The sequence below is a fragment of the Balaenoptera physalus genome (assembly GCF_965194825.1).
Source record: "Balaenoptera physalus genome assembly, chromosome: 6".
NCBI lineage: Eukaryota > Metazoa > Chordata > Mammalia > Artiodactyla > Balaenopteridae > Balaenoptera > Balaenoptera physalus.
Window position 1 is genome coordinate 96,314,413 of NC_138885.1, and position 12,290 is coordinate 96,326,702.

General features: G+C 35.3%; 1 protein-coding gene across 4 annotated transcripts in view; it reads right to left on the reverse strand.

Annotated features, from left to right (window-relative positions):
- INO80D (INO80 complex subunit D) overlaps positions 1-12,290 on the reverse strand; it is a 64,296-nt gene that overhangs the window by 33,710 nt on the left and 18,296 nt on the right. For 2 of the 4 annotated variants that reach the window (XM_082467009.1, XM_082467007.1), the window contains exons 2-3: positions 9,144-9,299; positions 3,362-4,104 (exon numbers count right to left, since the gene is read on the reverse strand). In XM_082467009.1, coding sequence (XP_082323135.1) covers positions 3,362-4,007 — 646 coding nt within the window. In that variant the 5' untranslated portion in view covers positions 4,008-4,104; positions 9,144-9,299. Of the gene's footprint in view, positions 1-3,361; positions 4,105-8,181; positions 8,400-9,143; positions 9,391-9,494; positions 9,588-12,290 lie in introns of those variants that run through there. The other 2 variants (XM_082467006.1, XM_082467008.1) reach the window with 2 other exon arrangements.

Genomic DNA, 12,290 nt, shown 5'->3' on the forward strand with positions numbered 1-12,290 from the left:
GTTGACATTTGCACTGACGGTATAAACAACAACAAAAAACCCATGGTGGGTGAAACTGCTGACACCTTAGCGTGAATCAAGGCAGGGGCACAAAACTGTACTAGTTGTCAATATATATTCCATACCATGACTTGCAATTAGATGAAAACAAGTATACAAAAAACAATTTAAGACCATCCTTGATAAAACACTCATTTATTAAAGACTGTTTATAAATCTTGATTCTTGTGTATATGTCTTTATGATGCTGTGTGTGATGAAATATGAGGTATATATAAAGCACCTCTACTGCATCCAAAGAAAGTACAGCAGCTGTCTTGAGGAAAAGCACTTTGTAGGACTCTTAGTTGTGACCTGAACTAGCTGCTTTTCCCTCATTCAACACCAATTTTATTTGAAAGAGTGACTGACAGACAAACTATTGGCTATCTGGCAGTCATTTTTTCTAAAATGAACACAGTGAAACCATCACCCCAAGGAAAACAATGAACAGTATTTGTTGCCAATGATAACATTCAAATGTTCACTTGAAAGCTCAGTTTTGGGGGAAAACTTGAATTTATCGCTGACAGTATGACAAATACCTAAGAGTTGGACTTCTCCGATAAGACTGGTGTTAATATTAATGAATGCAATCTAAAATTTTTGAATAATGAAATATGTCAACATTTGGGACATCTGTGTAACTCAGTAGAGCAATATCGTCCAAATGACCAACATACGATGTTACAACATCACGCATGGGTAACATATTCATTCAAAAATCAATGGATTTTAATGTAACAGTATGCAAAATTCCTAGATATGGTTTCAGATTCCACGTTGAAACTAATTTTTAAGAAACTACCACTTGTCAAGTTCTGGTGTAGAACCAATTACAAATATCTACAATTATTTGGAAAAAGCTATTACAATATCCCTCCCTTTTCCAACTACAAATGTGTAAGGCCATATTTTTATCTCCTAACCACAAAAAAAACCCCACATATCAGGACACATTGAATGCAGAAGCACATATCTAGCACACCAGACATTAAGATTTGCTAAACAATGTCAAACAATGCCGCTCTTCCCATTATATTTGTTTTTGTTTTGGAAAACAGTTATTTTTCATAAAAAGAACATGTTAACATGCAGTAAATTTATTGTTATTTTAAAATGAATTAGTATTTTTTTTAATTTCTCAGTTTTAACTTCTAATTCAGTAAATATCAGTAAATATAACTCACATATACAAAATCTCTACCGTGTCCTCGATAATTTTTGATAGTGCAAATAAAGTGATTCTCAGGCCAAACACTTGAGAAACACTGATCTAAGGTATGCAAATTTAAGCAAACTTTCTATCAAATTTGCAAAGGCAAAATAATAATAATAATATCTAATATCCAGGGCTATAAAGATGTAGAGAGACTGTCATTCTCACACACTGCTGAAAGAAAAGTAAACTGACAAAATAATTCTGAAGGAAAATTTGGCAATACATATCAAAAACCTTTTTAAAAAGTGCAAAAGCTTGGGATCAGCAATTCTGCTTCCAGGAATCTATTTGAAGGAAAAATTAAAAATGTGACAGTAATTATTTTACTGAGAGGGCTATATAGCTACAACACTTTATACTTCAATAAATTGGAAATGATTTAAATTCAAGAAAGAATTCAGCTGTGACAAACTGTATGAAAAATTACTAACGTGATAATACATTACAAAACATTTTAAAATAGGTTACAATACTGTACATATAGCAGGAACTTAACTTTATATATCTGAAAGAATATGCCAATATATTAACAAATAGGTATTAATAAGGCTTGGGATGTTTTAATTTATTACTTTTGCTTATCTATATTTTTTCTTTAAGTTTTATTAGGTTTTTTAATTACCAAAAGTCATACATGGTTTAATAACAAATGAAATAATATGAAGCTATAGAAGAAGGAATATCACTCCCATCTCCCAAAAACACATCCTGTCCAATTCCATCCCCCGCCATGGTAGCCAATGTTAAGAGACTGATAGTGTACATCCATTCACACTTTAACTATGCTCATACCAGAGAGGCAAACATCTATCCATATGATTGATCAATAGATTTACTGGTGTCCCTTGTTTGTTCACTTTGCTTATTTTTACAAAAATGGGACAGTACAATACCTCTTGATATTTTTCTACTTGTTAATGTATCATGAGCACATCCAGGTAAAAGATGGAGATTTCATTCATTCTTTTTAATAGCCGCATAATACTTCATAAAATGTATATGTACCAGAATTTACTCAATTCTGAATTTCCTGTAGGTTATAAAGGTTGTTTGCAGATTTTTAATACTGCAAGCAATACTGTAAGCAATGCTGTAGTAAACATCCCGGAACACATATCCTTACTTTCTGATATTTTTTTTATCCATAGATAGAGTCCCAGAAGTGAGCTTGCTGGCTCTACATATACTTTTAATTAGTATATATTGTTGCATTACTCACCAGCAACGTATGAGATCCCATATCCTCATCAACAACAGGTATACTTTTTGCCAATACGATGGTAACCCATTGTTACTTTAATTTGTGTTTCCTCGTCTGTTACGAGGATTGAGGTTTTCATTTGTTTATTGACCATTTATATTTCTTCTTCCTCTATTCCCATCCTTTTCCCATTTTTCTATTGCTGTCATATGTCATGCAAATAATTTTTCCTTAAGTTAGAATCACAACTCACAACACATTCAAGAATAAATTCCAAGTGAATCAAAGGCTTAAATGATCAAAAATAAAACAAAACAAACTATTAATAGAAAATACAGAATAACTGTATAAACTTGCTATCAGAGAAATTTTCTTGAGTGAGACAGAAAACTCAGAAGCAACAAAGAAAAGACAGACATTTGACTACATTAAAGTTTTATCTGTAATTTTTTGCTTTTCAATCGTGAACAGGTATTACTTTAAGAATTTTTTTTTTTTTTCAGAAAACTGTCAGCAGATATTTACAATGCTATCTTATTCCAAAGTCCTGTGATAAGACATGTGGAGAACTTCATTAGACACACAGGGACTGAGCTCAGAGGCACAAAACCAAACACAACTGCTTTTAATATTGCTACTACTACTGCTAGAAGCTGTAACTGGAATTCTAAATTCCCAGCTCCTATTTCTTCTGTATCCTGTTCACCAATCACTGTCCTCTCCAGTAGCATACTTACTTTAAGCGGTCTACCTAAACACAAATCTTTAACTGAACACTCTGTCCAAGTATTCTTTTACTCCTATTACACATGAGAAGGTTATGAAAATAAAGCCTTGTGCAACAGGCACATTTTGTTACATTACACACATGGGATATGGTAAAATAGACGGTAACTCACCTAAATGGGGAAACAGATCAGTGTCCAGCTGATGTTTTTGGGTGCACAGTTTCACCAGTCTCTGCAGTCGACTTATACAAGAGAAGTGTGGAGAGAAGGCTGTGGCTTTCATAAGGACCCGGTCAGTCCTGGGCGGGTCCACGACGGGAGCCCTACTAGATGGCAGGAGGGGCAGAGGCCTCTTGTGAGACAACTGCCTGTCTTGTGCTATAGTGTGTGGAGTGGGGGCCACTCCCTGCATTGGTAGGCTGGTGTTCTGAGGTTGAGGTGACTTGCAGACTAGACCCTGCGGTGGCGCTGGAGGTTTTAAAGTGGATAAAGGTGACAGGTGGGAGTGCTGCTGCGGAGGCTGCTGCTGAGAAGGTGCAGGAGGGGGACTAAAGTGCTCTTGTCGAACTTTTAAAATCTCTGTCTCTCTCTGGCGCTGCCGATTCTGGGCCAACTTGCTCTGCAACTTCTTTCTCACAGTTGCCCCTTTCTTTAGGTCATCATCTTCCTCGTTGAAAGCAAATGGGTCTTCCAACTCAGTTTCCAGGTAGTGGAGAGGGACCCTTGCCCCCGGTGGAGAGAGGGACATTCCATCCAGTCCATTGGGCATCTTCAAGGCCAACGTGGGCACCGTCAGGCTAAAGGCCATGGTATCCATCTGGTGCCTGACCTTTACCTCATCTATAGGATCATTCTTTTTCTTCCTCTCTTTTTTCGGGATAAAGCCAAGTACCTGCAAGTGGCTGTTGCAGTACCTTTAAAAATGCACACATATACAGGAAAACGTTCATGATACATATTAAGAAAAGGAGAATATAAAACGACGTATCATAAAATGTGAATCTTAATATGTTCAAAATACATGACTATAATAACTCTTTGGCATTCGTGGATGTGATTTATACAACTTCCACTACCCTCAAGCGATCCTCAAAGTCTGTGCAATTTTGCTAAAGCAAATATATGAACTGCACATGTGAAGAGGCTGCCAGACAGAAGCAAGTCATTCAAATAGTGAGTGGTCCTGGATAACCAACCACCCAGCTATTGCTTCTCACACCGCTTTGTTATTCTCTATTCATAGCATACAAAGTAGCTCATCAGGAGTCTAAAGGATCACTTAAAATTCTCTTGTGGAGAAAAAAATATATGTCCCAATGCCATTCAAGTATTGGAGATTCACAAAGATCTTATGACATAACACTTCAGAATGTTAAATGTCAAAGAAATGATACAAATGAACGTATTTACAAAACAGAAACCGACTCACAGACTTAGAGAATGAACTTATGGTTATGGGGGGAGGGGGGGAAGGATGGAGGGAAGGGATAGTCAGGGAGTGTGGGATCGACATGTACACACTGCTGTATTTAAAAAGGATAACCCACTGCAAAGTAAAGGAGCTGTTACAGTGAAAAATAAAAATAAAAATAAAGAAAAAATAAAATAAAAAAATAAAAAAATAAAAAAAATAAAAAGGATAACCAACAAGGACCTACTGTACAGCACAGGGCACTCTGCTCAGTGTTATGCGGCAGCCTGGATGGGAGGGGAGTCTGGGGGAGAATGGATACATGTATATGTATGGCTGCGTCGCTTTGCTGTGCACCTGAAACTATCACAACACTGTCAATCGGCTACACTCCATATAAAACAAAAAGTTAAAAAAAAAAAAAGAATGTCAAATGTCTACTGTGTGTGTTCTACACACACACACACACACACAAAGAGGAGAAGGAAGAGAAGGAGAAAATAAAATAATAAAACTAGTTAGTGTGATAATCGATTAAATGAGTTTCTCAATAGCCAGCCACGTGTTAAGTACATGGATTATCTCCTCTAGCTAGTTTCTACCTGCAGTAGGTACCAAAATAATGCCCTTTATACAGATGAGGAAACTAAATTTTATACAAATTAAATAACTTGCCCAAAACCACCTATCTGGAAAGTGACAGAGCTGAGACAAACTAAAAACCAAAGCTCGTGTAGCACAGGAAACAATATTTAATATCCTGTGATAAACTACAATGGAAAAGAATATGAAAAAGAATGTGTATATATGTATAACTGAATCACTGTGCTATACAGCAGAAATTAACACAACATTATAAATCAACTATACCTCAATTAAAAAAATAGGAAAAAATAAAAGTCAAAGCTCATGAAGACTCAATAAGTCTTCAACAATGAGCAGGTTACTTCTGTAACATAAATGCTATTTTAAAAATACTATGAAAAGACAGAATCCTTCTACATAAAGAGAAAGTAGAATGCATGTTATTCCAATAAATTTCACTGAAATCCTGTGGAGGCTTCTAACCAGTAGAAAAGCAGTATTTCCTGAACTGGTATACCTCGTGCAGTTCCAAGGTATGTTAACTAGTATGTCATAAAAGCAGTATTCCATGCTTAAATAAATTTGGGAAATGCTGGCTTAAACAGAATTAGATAACAATTTCATCATTTGTTTCTGCTAAACAACCTCTCAAAGCATTTTGTATGATAATGTGCATTATACACCAAGGGTAGAAATCTACCCATATAGCATTGCTTCCCAAACGTACTTAAAATGGCACCTATTTTATTGCAGCATATTTATGATATCTCCATAGAACACAGTTTGGGGAAAAAGGCAATAAAGTAAATACTGTCAATCCCCAAACTCAACGGGCTGCAACAAAAAACTGTTTTAATGACTCTTAAAAACACAGATTCACCAAAAATCAGGACACATGGTTTTGTTGGTTTGTCTTAAAAATAAATCTATCAGAGGCACTCTTTAATTTTAAAGAGAACTATTAAGAAAAAGCTTTCTGGACAGTAAAGAGACGTTACACTGTGTGTGTGCGCGTGCACGCGCGTGTGCCTAGCAGGTTTGAGCTAGGTCCCTTACACACCTTAAACAGAATAGATTCATAAAGCTGCAGCCAACAAGGAAAAGGGTTTCAGGGATAACTGTACTAAGCTTCCCAACAAAGAGTTAATGGTTTTTGTTGTTTTCTATTCATTTTCAAATTAACAAAAGGATTAGTACTATTAGTGGAGAGAAGTGAAGTGGGTTTTTTAAATTTAGAAATCAAACTTTTCTGCTCATTTACATGGGCAGCCTGGACTGGTAAATGAGGCTACTAGGTGCTACATTACCTAACCCAGCAGAGGCGAATCCGCATATACAGTCCTCCTTCAACCCCACCCTCAACTCCCACTCCAGCCACTGTCACACTATCGCAACATTTAGCCTGAACCCTTAAAAACTCTGCCTCTTCTAAAAGGGAAAATTCTTCATAACTAGAATTAGAACAGCTTACTTAGTTATGAACAGCATTTAAAATAATGCAAATATGAATTTCCAGTCTAAAAGAATACAGGGGACTGACTGCAAATGGGTTCTTTCGGGGGGGATGAAAATGTAAAATTAGACTGTGTTGATAGTTGCCCACTCCTATAAATACACTAATACTGAATTGTACACTTCAAATGGGCGACTTGTATGGTATGTGAATTATATCTTAAGTTGTTTTAGAAAAGAATAAATATAGGAAACAAGAAAATTTCTTGGTAAATACATACCATTAAATAAATACATATATAAAATTATACCAAACTTAAATTTAAAATACCATATAAAATAACCAACTTAATATACCCATTTATCTCTAAGCTATCAAGGCTACAGTAATGGGCCTTAGCTTCCCACTGTATATTAGAAAATGGACTTTTCAATTATACCAGTACTTCTACCGAACATAACACTATTCTATCCAAAAGACGGAATCCCATAAGTTAGCATTTATAATACACACCAGGTAAGTTACACACCAGATATTATTAAGAAGCTTCCTCTAGCTGACTACCAACTAGATAATTCTGTCAATTAAAAGTCTTTGGGAATTTGTTTTCTAAAACTATACATAAAACCATGTCAAATCCCTAAATGTCCAAGGAGTAACTGCCTTAACAATGATAAAAGCTTATTTTCAAAAGAATATTAATCTTTTCTACATTGTATCATATAGTACAGTTATAACTATTATATTTATACACAGGTTTAAACATATTATTACATGAATTCAACCTGGGTTTCTTGAGGTAAAATAAGAATATTACCTCCTACTAATGTCTACTTCAATCTGTTTTCAAAGAACCCTACAACAAGAAAAGTATTCATAGCATTTGTGTTCCTATGATCTTGGACCAATTCTGAAAAAATACATAACTTAGCATTTATTAAGCCTAGCTTCTCTTGACACAGCAACACAAAAGTCCTTTCCCTTCTTTTTCTAAAAAAAGAAAATTACTTCAAATATAAAGGTGAAGACGTATGCTTCAGAGAATTAATATTTTGGAGAAATTCAGTGACTCTCACTTTACTTCTTGCTGTTAGCTATTAAGATAACACTTGCTTCGACTGAAATGAAAAAAATCCAAGGCTGACAAAAATTGCAACTGTGTGTGATAAACTAAATTTAAGACAAAATTATAGAAATGTGATTATAATGGATCTTGAAGTAAAAAAGTTAATCCAAGTCCATCCATTCTTCAAGTTAGAAAAGGGCAGCAGTAAGAAATTATTTTCAGTCAACTAAAACCAACTGGACAGACATGCTTAGCCTAATACGTTGGTACCTTTCTCACCTGAGATTAAAGTTTTATTCCTTTCCTCACTAAACAGCTGTTTCTAACTTTCAGGTATTGTAATCTGAAGCCTGAAGTGCTCATTAGAAATTCTACGAGAGTATTCCCAAATCACCACATTATACTGTACTCATTTTGGTGGGATATTTATCAACACAAATTATTTATTTCACCCTAAAAGTTTAAAAGTTGCTCACCATGACATATAAAATACATGATTCCTTTTCAACCAATTTATGTAGGTGACATTCGCTTATATATAGGAACAAAAATAAAGGTTGTATATGTATTTTTTAAAGACAGAAGTAAAAAGTTCAAATTTCTACCTAAAGATAACAAGTATTTGAAACTTTTAGGAAAATAAGCATGCATCTCTCTGTAATATCCTACAATGATCAGCATGGTTTCTGGAGAACTGAGAAAAAAGAGACATGAAAAAAAGAGATTACATGTGAAATCATATAAATTTTCCTAAGAATATGAAAGATGAATAATCAGTATAAGACACCTCCACATTTTTTTTTAACTCAGAAAAATATAAATTCATAATCCTAGTCAAAAAGCCTACTTAACTATGAAAATACAGTTTCTAAATTATAGTAAACATAGTCTATATGGAACCCTTTTTAACCAAAAGAAGTTTGAGAGGAAGTAAATCTGAATGATTCAAGTAATCATTCTTTTGAATAATTCTTTTTCAATAAGTACATACCATTTGCTACCTTTCAAACAAAGATTTAAAAACTCCAAAATTATTATCATTAATTATAACACCTAAGTAGTTCCTATAATTTCTCTCATTTAGGCTGATGAAATTCTAAGTAGAGAAATCAGGAAATACTTTCTAAGGCTGCAAACCAAACACATCAGTGCCAAGACTTGAAGCAAAAAAAAATTTTTTTTAAATAATCCTAGAAAGTCTATTAAGTAAAAAAGAAGAAAACAAAGATACTTTTCAAATAATTCCCCAAAGTTACTACTCCATTTCTTAAAAATTGCCATCACTCATCTTTAGAACCATTCTAAAGTTTACTTAGTTAGATTACCCCCAGAACTCAACATTTAAGTTCATCATATCAAAACACAAACAAACAAAAAAACCCAACTTCCAAGCCTACTAATTAATAATCAAAGATTGCTTCCCGCTGTCAGCGCTTACCTGCGGTCCTCTGATTTAGGGATGGGGTTGGTGCAGCGCTGGCTATTATACTTGGCCACATATTCACATTGCTTGAAGGGGGCAGTCTTGTCCTCCAGAACGTGTCTGATACAGAAAGCGTAGCCGTTGAGTCGCCGCTGCTTGCACAGTTTGGGGCTATATGAGCACAAGGGCTTATTGTCAACCTCAGAGAAGTGTATATGTTTCCCTTCATACATCACGTGACTCTATTCCTTGTGAACATCAGCTAAAAGACCACCACAAAAAAAGAAACCCAAATGATAAATCAGAGAGTATAATGCAGATTTAAGTTGAGAATTTCACTGAGGGACTTCTGCCCCACAGCCATACCTGATTTTAAATCTTCTGCACCATAGCAATGTTAAGAGAACCCCAAGGATACCACAGTTTGGAATGCTGCAGAATCAAGATGAAGCAGATTGTCTACAAAAATATCAAAAGGCCTAGTTAACAAAGAGAAATAAGCAAAGCTTGCTCATCTGGGAAGGAGAATACTAGGATATCACCCTTCCTAACAGGATGGATTCTTCATTGTAATCCAACATCCCAATATTGAATTCAAATAATAAGACACATTATAAAATATCCAGTTGCCCTGCCACTCCAAATTGAACTAAATAATTTCTGCTTTGGTTAAGTTTTGTAAATAACTCAAAGCAGCAGAGCTCTTCCACCAAACTAATGTCATAAGGTGGCAAGTCATTTTTTTCACTATTGATGGTTGCATGCTATGCCTATTTTCAGAACCCAGATCTCTTTAAAATGACAATGGAATGAGCTCATAGACCCAAAACTTCCCCCAGAACTTCTACATTTTTTGATATGTTGGCAAAATATTTAGCAGTTTATAACAAATGTTTCTATAAACTACAAAAAAAGAACAAATTCCTGTTTTAAAAAGTCATTTTCTCTCTAATATTCCCCCCTACCTATCCCATCCAGACTGTAAATTTCTTGAGTCCAAAGACTATTCACCACATTTCTACCATTCAGTTGAGTGCTCTGCAGCACACTGTGCTATAATATAATTATCATGGCTTATGAGTCTTTGGAGGTTTAAGAAGAAAACGGAAGGAAGCAATCACACAATAGTCACTATCTCTCTACACACAAAAGGTCCAGCAGTAACATTTATGTACCATAACACCATATAGTCTGCAATGAAACTGAAACAACTAATCTGTCACATCAGGACATAGGGGGCTGCTGTGGTCTAACCCAGGGATCCCCAACCCCCAGGCCGTGGACCTGTGACGGAACCCGCGGCCCAGCAGGTGGGCGGCCGGGGAGCGAGCGAAGCTGCATCTGCCGCTCCCCATCGCCCACATTACCACCTGAACCATCACCCCACCACCCCGCCGGCCCGCAGAAAAACTGTCTTCCACGAAACTGGTCCCTGGTGCCAAAAAGGTTGGGGACCACTGGTCTAACCCACTTTCTCCACACTCCAGAAGTCACCCAGACAGCTGATGAACAGCTTAGATACCAGTTGCAGAGAAACTCAAGAAACACTCTCTCATTTCCAAAACTAAATATGAAACTCCTTATACCAGTGAATGACAAGATACATAAACCCTTGAAGAGTCAGAAGATATGTCTGCTCAAGTCTGATTATCTGCCAAGGTAACTACAGTATTCACCTTGAACAAATCATTTAACCTCAGTTTTCTCATCTGTAAAATAGGGATAATATTAGTAGCTATGTTATCAGGTTGCTCTAAGGATCCGATGATGCAAAGCACGCAACAGGCGAAGTACCATGCCTTGTATAAGTTAAGCACTGAACAAATACAAGTTATTACTCATAAATGTTCTTATTATTACTACATTTTACCTGCTGATGATAAAGGTAGAGGATCTGTATTATCTTTGAGAAGCATTACACTTACTTTAGCAGAAAAAAAAAAATCTGAAACATTAGCCTGGTTAATAAAAATCACATTTATTACTGAGTAAACCTAATCATACATCAATGTAAAACAAAAATAACAGCTTTCCCTTTTCACTTTATCAAGAGGCAAGGAAGAAAAGTTGGACTAAAAATTTAAATTTAGCTGCCCCGAAGGTCTGGATGTTCAGGACAGGAAATTATTTCAAAGCAAACCCATGCTGTTTCATTTTTACACCCTCTCTTTGGCCTGCTCATCCACCTGGCAAACATAAATCTTTCATGAATTAGTCCAAGTAAATCTATATGAACTTCAGGAAATAAATAGGCTGGAAATAAGTGACTGAAAGAAGTAACTGCCATTATGAAAAAAGTAGCCTATATATGTATGAGAATATTTTATAAATCATATGAAGGGTTAACGTTCACTTTTTACTGACATATTCTATCTAGGTGGCATCATATCTATCAAGATTGATGATTCCCCCTTTCTTTCCAATGTTTATGCACCTTTTTTTTTTTTCCTATTTGCATTGGCTAGAACTACTGGAACAATGTTAATAATAGCAACCACGGGTACTCCTAACTTTAAATGAGAACTGCTTTGAGTCAATGGCAGCAATAATGCTGACTTCTGTGTTATGTTAAGGAAGTATAAAGAAATTCCTACTTTATTAAGAGTTGTTTCTTTTTTCAAAAAACTCAGAATTGATGGTTAATTTTTACTGAATTCTTTCCCAGCTTCTAGGGAAATGATCATTTTTCTCTTTTGTACTTATAAAAATATGTACTAAAAATATTTAGTATTTAGTATTTCCTGATACTGTACTCTTCTTACACTCCTGGGATGAAAGCAACTTGGTCATCATGCATTATTCTTCTAATATATGGCTGAGTTACATTTGCTAATATTGAGGATTTCTGATTTTTGTATTTTGAGAATGTCTAGAGTTTTTTTGTGTGCTTTGGCAGAATTAGGTGTTAATATAATATTTTAAAAAACAATTTATAAAAATTTATGTTCCTGAACAGTTAAAAAGCATTGTAGTTATAATGTTACTTAGAAAGTTGCCTGGGCCTACTAGTGTTTTGTGCAGATCAGGTTTTCAAATTTATCTGCACACAATTTAGCAATGTGACCTCTTACGTTTAATTTTCTAAATATCTGTGACTCATTCTCGTATTCTGTGTATGTCCATACACATACGTGATATTTGTGCTTTCTCCTTTTGTTCATG